General features: G+C 36.5%; 1 protein-coding gene across 15 annotated transcripts in view; it reads right to left on the reverse strand.

The window, feature by feature from the left end:
* PLSCR4 (phospholipid scramblase 4) overlaps positions 1-14,515 on the reverse strand; it is a 56,847-nt gene that overhangs the window by 27,251 nt on the left and 15,081 nt on the right. For 3 of the 15 annotated variants that reach the window (XM_024244184.3, XM_054550503.2, XM_063721663.1), the window contains exons 2-4: positions 8,492-8,569; positions 2,181-2,208; positions 919-1,029 (exon numbers count right to left, since the gene is read on the reverse strand). In XM_024244184.3, the coding sequence (XP_024099952.2) occupies positions 919-1,029; positions 2,181-2,187 (118 nt within the window). In that variant the 5' untranslated portion in view covers positions 2,188-2,208; positions 8,492-8,569. 15 annotated transcript variants of the gene reach the window in all.

The following is a 14,515-nucleotide window of genomic DNA, read 5'->3' on the forward strand; positions in this document are numbered from 1 at the left end:
CTGCACTCCAGCCTGGGCAACAAGACTGAAACTCCATCTCAAAAAAAAAAAAAAAAAAAAAACTTGTGCCATTATCTTGTACATATCAGGGTTTCTTTTCCCCCTTCAGAGCATAATGCAATGGTTTCTACTTCTAAATATACACTTAAATATAAATTTTAAAGAAATATTACTACAGTGTCTACATCATTATGTAAGTCATTACAATGTGTTTAAAGACAATACTAACTGAAACTATTTCCTTGGCCAAAAGTAAGGGCATTTTTAATTTTTAAAATTTTAAACTTGGCCAAATTGTTTTCTAACAATCATAATATCTCAAATTCACACTAGCACTGTATAAGTATTCATTCTCCCAAGACATCACCAGTAGTGCACTCAGACTTACAAAAATATTTGCCAGAAAGATAAGCTCCTTAATCAGCACCCATGGCCATTCACTTCCATTTCTCTGCACATCTGCCATGTGTCTCATGCATGCCTCACACCAGATTTTCATGACCCTGTACTTATGGACATATGATTCTTTCTGCTAAGGACAGTCCTTTCCCTCTTTTCCTTGCTTGTGAAATTTTTATCATGACAGCAAAACTTGACCTCCTTAGTCAGGGCTTTCCTCAAATCCCTGGCAATGTCAAATACTGTCTTCTGTGTCCTTACAACACTCTCTTCATATCCCCATATAGAATGGAGAGAATGTCATCAATATTTGCACAATTTCCATTTAAAAGCCTGTAAATCCTATGGCTAGAGGAATATATTCTAACTGACATATAGTAAACTATGTGGCACCCTATCGGCATCCAATATTTATTTACTTATTAAATCAGTCAATTAATTTGTTAACTTAAAAAGCAATTTTAATCATTAGTATGGTTTTTAGGAAAGGAGAATATCTTTTATGAATATTTAACCCACCTGGTAAAAAATGAGAATCGTATTCAGGAGGAGCATCAGGCCTTGGATCTGGTGGTTTTGTTTGATTTTCCATTTCACCTGCAGGCTGTTCAGGGGCTGTGGGTACCACATCTTCAGGGGAAAAGAGGGAACATGACTTACAAAGGAAACAATAATATAATGACAAAATGTATTCTTTTTTCTTTCTTATTGGAATGCATCAAGTAGTACAATCAACTGGAAAACACACTCCTATATTTCTTATAAAAAGAATTCATCATATATTAGACACTACCTATTAATAAATTTCATGAATTTTCAAACTGAACATAGATTTAAAAATAGAACTAAACAATTACATTGTGCTTGTGATCAAAGCAATGAGCTTTCATACTAGTGGTTCAACTGCCCCGATGCTAACTCTTACCTACAAAGTAAATTCCTGACATAATAGCAAAAATTATTCTTCCCATTACATAATATGGAGAACAACAGCATTTATAGAGTGAAGTTGATTCTTTTCCTAATTATTTTTGGAAAGTGCTGTCTAAAAAGATTCACAACATAACACCATAAATACATCATGGTTTAATAAACAGTGGTGTCACACATAACTGAATTAGCAATAGTTTAGTCTACATCTCCAGTGACTCACATTTTCACTGTATTATTTCTAAAAGCAATCTAGGTCACAGTAATTGCTGCAGGGCAGGTACTGAAGTCAGTCTCATGATGTTGTACCTTGTCTTCTTATTGAGATTAGAGACTAATTTCTCTCTGGACTTACTACAAAAAAAAAGCTGACTTTCCTAAACAACCAGTTGACTTTTATCTCCTAGCAAACAAATATCCCATAAATGTGGCTTTTCTCTCTTTATGTAAGTTACTAGAAAATACAAGGCCTACTTTCACCCTCCTCTACCAAGGCAGGACCTTGCCACAGGCTCTTTATTACTACAACCTCTCTTTGCAGAACTGCTTTCCTAATCTTGCTTTTTTTTATTACCTAATTTTCCCCACAAACTTCAAAGATTATTCAGTAGATATGTGCCCCACTGTAAGTCCCTTTTTAATCTTTTTCTGACAATGATAGGAATGTCTATATACATAAATAATAAATATATACATACATATATATACACAAACACACACACACGCATTTATATTCGCCAAATGTTAAACAAAAAAAAATCAAAATGAAATAAAGTCCCCCTTTAGGGAAAATAATCACAAAATTCACATTTGAAAATAAAGCATATTCAAATTTATTCACAAAAACTTACCTGACATTTTGAAGAATTCCAATTAATCCTGAAAAATAAAAAATGTTAATACCTTTAAAATATATACATAATAAATAGTATTACTACTCAGTGACACAGGTAAGGATTTCTGTAATTTTTTTAACCTCCAGCTACCTTACATTTGTCCATTCATTAATTCAAAAAATACTTACTGAGCACCTATTATGTACCAGGCACTAATACAGATGTTGAGAGTACAGCAATGAAGCAGACAGACACTCTGCCACCTACTGTGCTGCAGTTTATATTGTAGTAGGATGAGATTTTTAAAAAGTCAAGAAACGTTAAAGTTTAGATAGTACAGTTATGAGGAAAACAATGTAACAAGCTTAAGAGAAACACACATGGTTAGTTCTAGGAGAGTCAGGGAAAGCCTGTCTCAGGAAGTGACCTTTGAGCTGTTTGAACTATGAAAAATAAACATCACACTACAATTGTGGGAAGAGAGTTCTAGGAAGACAGGAAATTAGTGCAAAGGGTCAGAGATGGCAGTGAGCTTGGGATACTAAAGGGAGGAAAAGAGAAAGTGGTTAGGAGTGACTGGACCACAGTGAGTGAAGCGAACTGAGGTAAGACATGCAGATAAAGGTCTGATCTCATCTGAAGGCGATGGCAAGGTGTTTGGCATTTTTGGTATTTGGAACTGGGAAGTCTGGAGGATTCAGTCAGTGGAGTGATCAGATCTGACCGACACCATACAATGAGAGCAAGAGTAGAAGCAGGGAGCAGTGAGGGATGGCAGCAGCAATCCAGGTGAGAGCTGACACCAGCTTAGATGGGAGAGGTGACACGGCAGGTTAGGAGTGTTCAGAGGCATGATACGGTTTGAAAGCAGGGCCTCCAGGAGTCGCTGATGGACTAAGGTAAAGAGAGGAGTGGAAGAGGGTTCTGAGTCATAGCCCAAGGTAACTGAGTTGATGGTGATCCTATTAACAAAACTAGAGAGGAGGATAGTGGGGGAATAGTGGGGATGGAGGAGGGTAAGAATTGAAAGTTTAGACTGGGGCATGTTATGTTTAAGAGACTAAAAGAAGTTAAACATTTAAATTAAAAATATGTATGGGAACATCATGAGAATAACTCAGAGAAGGAGACTAGAAGTTGAGATGAGATTTGAAACAAGGGATGAGGGTGAAGGTAAAATTTTCTGAATTCAATCAGGCAAAAAAAAGGCTATTACTTGAGAAGGGAATTTCAATATATCTTAATTTCTGAGTTCTGAGTAATGACAAATAACAAAAAGAGTATCAACAAAGGCTATAACTTACTGAATGCTTATCAAGTGTTAGGCAAAGGGCCCAATGCTTTTCATATATCTCTGATTATAACAACTCTCTAATGTGTAAATGGCCAACCCTGCTAAAGGCAAGTGCTTCTAAATCCTAAGCCTATGTACTTTTCAATATGTGATCATGTTTATAAGAATAGAGTCATTTGCGTTGTCCAAGTGGAGTAAAAAAGTATCAAGTTAGAGTAGGTCAAAAAAGCATCCAAACAACATATGAGTGAGTCATCAATATGGGCACTGAGCTGACTCAATGAAAATTGCCATGGTATGAGCCAGTATGCAGATTCCCAGCTGAAATGATTGTCTTGCCAAGACGGGTGAAAGTATAACCAGTCTTAGACCATCTCCACTCACCTCTGGAGCTGGAGTTTGTTGTACGGTGCCCTATGTGTCTCGAAGCTTAAAAAATATATATAAATATATTTTAAAACATGTATATTTATTTTTATATAATATATATTATGTAAAAATGTTTTAAATATACATTTAATACATATTTTTACATTTATATTTAAATATATTAATATTTAAATATAAAATAATACAAATATATAATAATGATAAATAATATAAATATATATATTTATTTATTTATTCTGGGGCATACCAAAAAGTCAGACCCAATTCTGGGCCAGTCAAAGGAGTTCAAGGAGTTAGTCATATTCCCTAATGATGGTAATCCCTGTTGTTAAGGAAAATGACTACAGCTTTCGAGAACTTTAGACACTCCCTGTTATGTACCTGCAAGTGACTCTTGCACATGTACACAGGATATAGACAAGAATGTTCTTGATAACACTATTCATATTAAAAGGAATGAAAACTTGCCTAATGTCCATCAATGGTAGACTGAATAAACAAATTCTGGTACATTCACATCATACAATAGTATACTGTAGTGAAAACAAATTACAGCTGTGCACGTGGACAGAGATGTATCTCAAAATTACAACACAACAGAAAAAGCAAATCACTGGAGAATACATGTAGTATGATTCCATGTAAGAATGTTCAGTAGCAGCAGTTCTAAACAAAATACTTTATCTGATAAATATATAGAGGAAAGCTTTAAAGAAATGCTAGGGAATTAAAAACACAAAATTTCAGAAAAGGGTTACGTGTAAAGAAGTGATGAGGGGCGGCTGTTTAGCTGTGGCCCACAAGGAACCCTAAGTTCCTGCCAATATTAAAATTCTATTAGGGTGATAAGAACAAGGCTAATGTCTTGTCATTAGTTTTTAAAGGGTATGTACATGTTTAAATATGCATATTTATATGCATGGCATTATTATACAATAAACAAGAACCATTTGACAGTTATATGTTGAGTGTGACCTTCTTCTAACTAATGGTCTGTTGTTAGATTATATGTTAAGTTATCCGGATTGCAAACTATCAAGGAGCCACAGTGGAAACTAATTACAACAGATTATTAAATGTCTCAGTGAAAAGAGGCCAAATTATTATATCTATCTATCTGTCCACCTATCATCTATCTAGCTATCTACAGTGGCAAACTTTTAACAATTGCTGAATCTCAGTGCAGAAATAAATTTGAATATTAATTTTTAAATATTTAATTTCAAAATAAAACTTGGAAAAAATACAGAATTCTGGACTCCAAACCTGAAGTAGCACCTCTGGGTCCAGGCCTGGAAATCTTTACTTTTAACACAGTTCCAGGTGATCCTTATGATCAAGCATGTCTGAGACTAATTCAATGTAAAGAAAAATAACAGTTCTCAACCATGCCAGGCATTATTCAGCGTTCAAATCTAATTCAAGTAATTGAATGATAACTTGAAAAAATAAATAAAATTTTAGAAATATTTAAAGTATTACAAAGCAACTAATCTCAATGAGTTTAAACAAAAGAAAACTAGCTACATATTGCCTCACAAGTTTCAGATACTCAAAGTCTGTTTACCTTCCATCTCCTTTGAGCTGCTAGTATTTTTTTCTCACCACCCTATATTCTATTCCCTTTCTTATAAAATTTTACAATATAGTTTTAGCCAAAATATTGTGCAAGGCAGGATAATTTCCAGTTAGTAGAAGCATGAATGTTGTTAACTTAATCCTCCTTTAATATTCAGTGAACTGCTTCACATTTCCCTATCACTTAGCAACAGCAAAAAGTGCCTTATCTTGAAAAAATTGATTTTTGGCTTTATATCTGTCAGAAACCAGATTGGAAAACTGAGCTGTGTCTCCATAACAGGTTAGTATTACAAAGTCTGGAGAGCTGTTAATTGCAGAGGCCTTGGTATTTTGGGGGCATGATATGCATACAGGGGAATCTGAGCTGCCTGGAATGTAATTAAGAGAGAAAGAAGACATGGGCTAGACAGGACAAGGTTGCTGAGATTGAGGTTTGCTGCCTTGCAAGGCAGCCCTGTTATCTTAAATTGCATCCTACAGCAAGAGTGCTGTATCTTATTATATGCTATTATATGGATATCACTGCAGCACCCAACAAGCACAGCTGTGTTATATGCAAGCTTTTCAATTTCATCACTGTAAACAGTGACAAACTATCAGAACTTGATGAAACCACAAGTTATAGAACTCACACCAGGGATATTTGGAAATTCAATCACAAAACTCAAAAGGAGGATTAGCTCTTTATAGTAGAGTATTTACTGGAAGCTGTCCTGGCCTCTCCACAAAGGAGGCTCTGGGCAGTGAGAATCTCTGGGCACAAGGCTTGGAAGCAGCATATGCATTCTAAAACTCTGGGTCCTGTCTGTCTCCAGTGCCTTTAACCCTGAGAGGAGAGAACAGAAAGCAGGTCAATGAACAATTCCTTCTGCTTCTTAGCAGGGACAAGAAAAATAGCTCACTCCTGCAAAGTCCTATACCAGCTACCATGATATCCCTTTTGTGTTTATTATGTAACTGATAGGAGATTATATTATTTGTCCATCTTAATCTTCCTTTAAGAATACCTGGAGAAAAGCAGAAGATTGTGTGACTATTAAATAGTGTATTCTGGCACACTTCAGACAGTATGGACAGTGGTACAGAGTGTGGGTTCAAATCTCAGGTCTTTCTCTGATGGCTGTGTAATCCTGAACGACTAGTCTGTTCTTAGGTTATCCTGTTAATCACGGGGATGATGATGGCTGGATCAACCTCATAGAAATACTGTGAAGACTAAAACAATTACATTTGCATAGCACTTGAAACAGTACCTGCCATATAAAAAATCCTCAATAAACTTGCATTATTACTACTATTTCACTAGTAAGACACACTAACTGATGAAGAGACCAAGAATAAATGTGTGTGTTTAACAGCAGTATTTTAAAGAAGCTGTCTGCCAGTCAGCAACTCAGCATGTATTACTGAGCATCCATATGTAAGATTCGACTCTGGGTTCTGAGCTGACACCACTAATTCCCATCTTCTATATTCAGTAATGTTCTAGCAAATGGGATTTCATGAGCATTGTTTGTAATGAATTTCAAAGTGGAAGGAGTGGGGAGAAAAAAAAAATGGAGACGTTGCCAAACGGCTTTTCCTATTTGCAGCTAAATGAAAGACAAATGAGCTAGGGTACACCTTAAGAGGCTAAAAAATTTGCTTTCAGTTCAGGATAGTGACATTACTTATACTATTCAGATGATGGATGTATCTTGTAGTAAACTTTAAAAAGATCAGAAAATTAAGATTATATTAGTGACATATTCCAAAAATTAAAAGAATATAGTGTTCATTCTATCAGCACATAAATATTGAGGTTTTTTTCATAATTTTGTACTACAAAAATCGAATATGTCTATATTAGTATAGTACTTCATGGTATAAGATGCAACTGAGCTAATATATGTGTAAGTGATTAGAAGTAATAAAACATTTTGTTTAGAAGAAAGTCTTTAAGAAACTAAATAAAAATATAAATATTCTTTCAATGTTTAAATTTTATAAACCCTCTTAATATATCTAGTATCTAGGCTGGGTGAATATAAGTGCTAATAGGTCTAAGAAAATGTATACAGCTTGCTTTAAAAAGAGGTATCTACTAGATGTTCCTAAATGTCTGATGTATTAATTATTTTCTTCTATCTCCATAGAAAGGGATAGCTAATCAAGTTTAGTTGTTACATGAAACTTAGTATTGCATAAAAGAGAATTATTCTGGCCTTTGCCCTGGGTTCCGGGAAAGCAACTTCTAAACTCAGAATTTGCAAGTAATAGCAGTGTTTCTGTTTTTCTTGGTGGGCCCTTGGACCATACCTGAGATTTTGCTAAGGTGACAACATAATAGGGAGGCCGATCATGCCTGAAAGAATCATGATGTGATTAGAGAATTGGAGCTTTGAGTAACATCGTATTTGCCTGACCTCCAGGGAGGTGGGGGCCTTGAGACTGAGTTCAATCCATGAAGCCAATAATTCAAGTAATCATGCCAGTGTAATGAAACCCCAATAAAAAACCTGACTCTAGTTAGCTTCCTGGTTGGTAAACACATCAATGTGCTGGGAATGTGATGAATCCTAACGCCACAGAGAGAAAGCATGAAAGCTTTATGTTCATGACCCTCCTAGGCCTCACCCCATGGATCTCCACAACTGACTGGTCCTGATTTTTATCATTTTATTTTTATGTATTTATTTATTTATTTATTTATTTTTGAGATGGAGTCTCGCTCTGTCACCCAGGCTGGAGTGCAGTGGTGCAATCTTGGCTCACTGCAAGCTCCGCCTCCAGGGTCCACGCCATTCTCCTGCCTCAGCCTCCCAAGTAGCTGGGACTACAGGCGCCCACAACCACGCCCGGCTAATTTTTTGTATATTTAGTAGAGATGGGGTTTCACCATGTTAGCCAGGATGGTCTCAATCTCCTGACCTCGTGATCCACCCACCTCAGCCTCCCAAAGTGCTGGGATTACAGGCATGAGCCACTGCGCCCAGCCAATTTTTATCCTTTATAATAAAATGTTAATCATAAGTAGAACACTTTCTTAAGTTCTGTGAGTCATTCTAGGAAATGATCATACCTGAGAGGTTGATGGGAACATCTGAATTTGTAGCTAGTTGGTCAGAAGTGTGGGTGGCCTGGAGATCCTCAAACCTGTCTGAAGTGAAGGCAGTCTTGTTAGGAAGTAGGCCCCTAAGCCTGTGGTGTTGCAAACTCTGGGTGTTCAGAGTCAGACTGAATTGCAATACTGTACTTAGATTGCTAAAAAAAAAAAATAATAGTAATTGTGTAATGGTTACAATGGTACATACACATACATACATATTTCTGATTACAAAAGTAGTATGTTTTCATTTTTAGAAAATCAAGAAATAAAAGTATAAAAATGTGACTATACCCTCAATTCAACTTTCTCAAAATAACTATTCTTAAAATTTTGGTGGATTTCCTATGTGTGTGTGTACAGGTTTACGTTTCTACATGCATGCATGCAGGGATAATAATAAAAATTCTTAAAAACATATTGTGAACTGATCACATTCCTCCCTGGAAAGTGGCCCAAGGGGAGATCATATTTATGAAAGGGAGTGTTGGGGTCTTTGCCATCCTACTACGGCCCAACAAAGTCACTGGACCAAAAAGGAAATACTACTGTCTCTTTGTCGCTTGGAGGTGTTGCTGTGTAACAGAGAGAGCGAGGAGGAGCAGAAGAGGTGGGACAGTGGAGAGGGAGCCTCCTAGTAAGGACAATGAGAGAGGGAAAGGAGAGGGACAGGAGGAAGAAAATTCGCAGCAGTAAAAGAGTAAACAGTTTTAAAGAGGTAAGAACCTTAAAGAGAATTACATTGGATGGACGCGTCAGCTAGAAGATAAGCTCCATAAAGGAAAAAATTTAAGACATGTTTTAATGGTGTAGTCCTTTGTTATTAATTTTCCTTTTTTAACTTTTATTTTAGGTTCGGGGTGAACAAGTGCAGGTTTGTAACACGGCTAAATTACGTGTCAATGAATTTGGTGTACAAATGACTTCATCATCCATGTAACGAGCACAGTAACTGACAGGTAGTTTTTTAACCCTTACCCTCCTCCCACCTTCTGCCCTCAAGAAGGCATTGGTGTCTATTGTTCTCCTCATTGTATCCATGTGTACTCAGTGTTTAGCTCCCACTATAAGTTAGAAGATACAGTATTTGGTTTTCTGTTCCTGTGTTAATTCCCTTAGGATGATGGCCTCCTGCATCCATGTTGCTACATAGGACATGATTCCCTTCTTTTTTAAGGCTGCATAGTATTCCATGGAGTATATGTACCATATATTCTTTATCCAGTACATCACTGATGGGCAACTAGGTTGATTTCATGTTGTTGCTATTGTGCTGCAATGAATATAGAAGTGTATGTATCTTTTTGGTAGAACAATTTACATTCCTTTTGGTATGTACCCAGTAATGGGACTGCTGGGTCAAATGCTAGTCCTGTTTTCAGTTCTATTAGAATCTCCAAACTGCTTTCCATAGTGGATGAACTAATTGACATTCCCACCAGCAGTATATAAGCATTCCTTTTTCTCTGTAACTTCACCAACATCTCTTATTTTCTGACATTTTAATCATAGCCATTCTGACTGCTATGAGATAATATACCATTGTGGTTTTGATTTGCATTTCTCTGATGATTACTGATGTTGACCCTCTTTTCTTATGCCTGTTGACCATGTTTATGTCTTCTTTTAAAAAATGTCTATTCATGACCTTTGCCCATTTTTTAATGGGGTTGTTTTTCACTTGTTGATTTGTTTAAATTCCTTACAGATTCTGAATATTTGCCCTTTGTCAGATGTGCAGTTTGTGAATATTTTCTCCTATTCTGTAGGTTGTCTATTTACTCTGTTGATAGTTTCTTTTACTCTGTAAAAGCTCTTTAGTTTAATTAGGTGTCACTTGTCTATTTTTGTTTTAGTTGCAATTGCTTTTGGAGACTTAATCACAAAATATTTGCCAAGGCCTACGTCCAGAATGGTATGTCCTAGGTTTTCTTCTAGGGATTTTATAGTTTTAGGTCTTACATTTAAGTCTTTAATCCATTTTGAGTTGATTTTTGTATATGATAAAAGGAAGGTGTCCAGTTACAGTCTTCTGCATATGGCTAGCCAGTTATCCCTGCACCTTTTATTGAACAGGAAGTCTTTCCCCATTGCTTGGTATTGTTGACTTTGTTAAAAATCAGGTGGTTGCAAGTGTACAGCTTTATTTCTGTTCTATTGTTCTATATGTCTGTTTTTGTACTAGTACCATGTTGTTTTAGTTACTGTGGCTTCATAATACAGTTTGAAGTCAGATAGTGTGACGGCTCTGGCTTTCTTCTTTTTGTTTAGGATCGCTTTGGCTATTTGCGCTCATTTTGTTCCATATGAATTTCAGAATCATATCTTTCTAATTTTGTGAAAAATGACATTGGTAGTTTGATAGGAATATCATTGAATCTGTACATTGCTTTGGGCAGTAGGGCCATTTTAATGGTATTGTTTCTTCCTATCCATGGGCATGGAATGTTTCTCCATGTTTTTATGTTATCTCTGATTTCTTTCAGCAGTGTTTTGTAATTCTCATTGTAGAAATCTTTCACCTCCGCAGTTAGCTGTATTCCTAGATATTTTGTTCTTTTTGTAGCTATTGTGAATGGTATTGAATTCCTGATTTGGTTCCTGGTTTGGCCATTACTGATGTATAGAAATGCTACTGATTGTTTTACACTGATTTTGTATCCTGAAACTTTACTGAAGTTGTTTATCAGTTCTAGAAGCCTTTGGGCAAAGACTATGGCAGTTTCTAGGTACAGAATCATATGATCTGTGAAGACAGTTTGACTTCCTCTCTTCCAGTTTGGAGTACATAGAGTCAGGTCTGCATATGGTAGGTACCCAATAAATATTGCCTAATGAGGTTTTTTACTGTGTGCAAACTTACGCTACATCCTTTAAGAAAATCTACATTACAAGCTTGAATTATGCTTCCACATCTCTGGCCATACTTTTGTTTCCCCGTTTTTGACTACCTATGAATTCTGGATGATGATGTACCACAAGACTGATGAAGTTTACATACATCAATTTATTTGACAAAAACAACGCTTTATATTTTTAAGTTTCAATTATTTAAAAGCTTTTTTATCATTTGTTAATTTTCATGGGAGACAGTTCCTTTGAATTTACAAATTTTGTCACTTTTGCATTTATCTATATTATTTCATTGTTCTGCTAATAATATAGATTACAAAATATAATTCTCTCGGCCACATACTGTATTAGGAACCCTGCTATGTAGAAATAACTGGATATGTTAAATTATTTATAACACCAAACCACAACACTAGAAAAGGTAGGTAAAACAGTCATATTTCAAAATTTTTGAACAGATAACTGTTGTTATATTTCAATTTAAAGCTAACTTGAATGAGGCCCAACAGAAAATGGGGATTCTTATAAATGAAAATTTCTAATATTTTTTAGAGAAGTTTTAAGGCATTTTTTAAAGGAGCAGCTGGCTATAAAGATGTTAAGGATTACCTACTGATTAAGACTCCAAATGACCTGCTATATTTTAAACTCTCAGTTTCTTTAAGTTTTATATATGAATTACTAAACATCTCTGATGTGTCAGGAACTTCATATATGCTGACAGAGGTGAATATTATGGTTTCATTATACAGGCCAGGAAACAGAAGCCCACAGAGTTTAAGCAACCTGTTCAAGGTTATAGCTCTATAACCTGGAAAGTACAGTTCAAAAAACCAGCATCAGAGGCCAACTTAGTATTCTACAAAACAAACCCTACTGAAAATTACCTTCTATATACTTGCTGCCTTCTCCTTCATACCCCATCACCCTCATGTTGCTTTCAAACTATCAAGCACACCTCACTACTATACCCTACAATGGGAAAGTAGGCTATTCTGCTGTGTTCTTTTTCAAATTCCACTCGGTAAGGGTTTTGAAATATATTTATAGTTTGAAGAGAAATTACCCATGAACTAAAAAACCCAAAAAACATAATAGGTCATATGTTCCAGTTATGGATAACATGCAGTAAACTGATACCAACCTGTCTCTCCCACTAAATACAATTAATTAACCTAAACAGAATGAATGAACAGCTATTTGAAGACCCTGGAAATTAAAAAGTAGAAAGAACATGAGACAGAAGACCAGAAAAAGTACAATCAAACCAGAGTAAGCTTCACATTTTTCTCTGGTATCCCTGGGCCAATACTGGTTCAAGGCATCCTGAAACATAGTAGTAGACACTAGATGCAGAGACAGCTCCAGGAGAAGCCCTCTACTTCTGGCTTGAGCAGGGGAATGAGCATCCCTAAAGCTCAAAAACAGTTGGAAAATTCAGTTTTTTTTTTTTTTTTTTATTTTCTCCATTCTGTCATGTCCCAGATCCTGGAAGTCTCACTGTGGAGAAAGCAATACTTTTATCAGAGAAGGCCCACAGGTGTGGAAAACACTAAAGGAAAGAAATCTTCCTCTTGACACAAGGAGCTGTGGCTCCAAAAGTATGGGGTGCACCCTGTCACCTTTTTTCTCTCTCTGCCTTCCTGTGACTTGGCCTTGAATGCAAATGAATTTGGGGGACACACAGAGATGAAAAGGGTAAATAAAACCTCATTTTTTTTCTGGCTGAAAAACAAAATAGGAGAGACCCAGAAAATGGGTAAGTAGCAAAGAGATCATGGAGAAGATGCAGCTTGGGATTGTCCCTATAAAGTTGTTTATGAACTCCTCAGATAATCCAGGAGTAATGAATGCATGGATCTGATCCTAAGCATCTGATCCTAACAAAGACTTTAGAACTGATGCAAAAGAGATGACTGCTCAGGTCTCAGACTGGCCAAGGGTTGTGCACACACTAAAGAGATCTAAATATCATGGCAAAGACTTTGAATATTAAACTAACTGACATTGAAATCATAACTCACAAAAGGCTGGCCAGAACTTTTGGTCTCAATCCAAGTGGATCAACTGCCTGCCAAAACAATAAGAAAATCAATTAGCTCCATGGCATTTCGGTAAGACTCAGAATCTCATAAAATAATATGCAAAATGACTACAACACAATATAAAATTATAGTTCAAAAAGAACCAGAAAAACCTCCACTGATGTGGAAAAAGAAAACCCAAAGATGATGATATGGTTCAGCTCTGTGTCCCCACCCAAATCTCATGTTGAAATGTCATCCTCAATGCTGGAGGTTGGGCCTGGTGGGAGGTGATTGGGTGATGGGGGTGGTTTCTAATGGTTTAGCACCATCTCCCTAGTGCTGTGCTTGTGATGAGTTCTCGTGACATCTAGTTGTTTAAAAGTGTATGGCACCTTTCCCATCTCTCTTTTCCACCTGCTCCAGCCATGTGAAGTTCTGGCTCCCCATTTGCCTTCTGCCATGATTGTAAGTTTCCTGAGGCCTCCCCAGAAGACAAGCAGATTGCCAGCATCATGTTTCCTGTACAGCTTGTGGAACTGTGAACCAATTAAACTCTTTTTCTTTGTAAATTACTCAATCTCAGGTATTTTTTTACAGCAGTGCAAGAATGGACTGATACAGAAAACTGGTACCGAGGAGTGGGGCATTGCTATAAAGATACCTGAAAATGTGTAAGCAGCTTTGGAACTGGGTAACAGGCAGAGGTTGAAACAGCTTGGAGGGCTCAGAAGAAAACAGGAAGATGAGGGAAATATTGAAACTTCCTAGAGACTTGTTAAATTGTTGTGACCAAATTGTTGATAGTGATATGGACAATGAAGTCCAGGATAACGCAGTCTCAGAGGGATTTAAATGACAGACTTCTTATTGGGAACTAGAGCAAAGGTACTTCTGTTCCTTAACAAAGCAATTGGCTGCACTGTGCCCCTGCCCTAGAGATCTGTGAGACTTTGAACTTGGGAATGATGATTTTGAGTAACTGGCAGAAGAAATTTCTAGGCAGCAAAACATCAAGAGGTGGCCTGGCTGCTTCTAATAACCTGTGCTCATATGTGTGAGCAAAGAAATGACCTAAAACTGGAACTTATATTTAAAAGGGAAGCAGAGCATGAAAGTTTGG

Source organism: Pongo abelii, chromosome 2 (genome assembly GCF_028885655.2).
Source record: "Pongo abelii isolate AG06213 chromosome 2, NHGRI_mPonAbe1-v2.0_pri, whole genome shotgun sequence".
In the NCBI taxonomy this organism is placed as follows: domain Eukaryota; kingdom Metazoa; phylum Chordata; class Mammalia; order Primates; family Hominidae; genus Pongo; species Pongo abelii.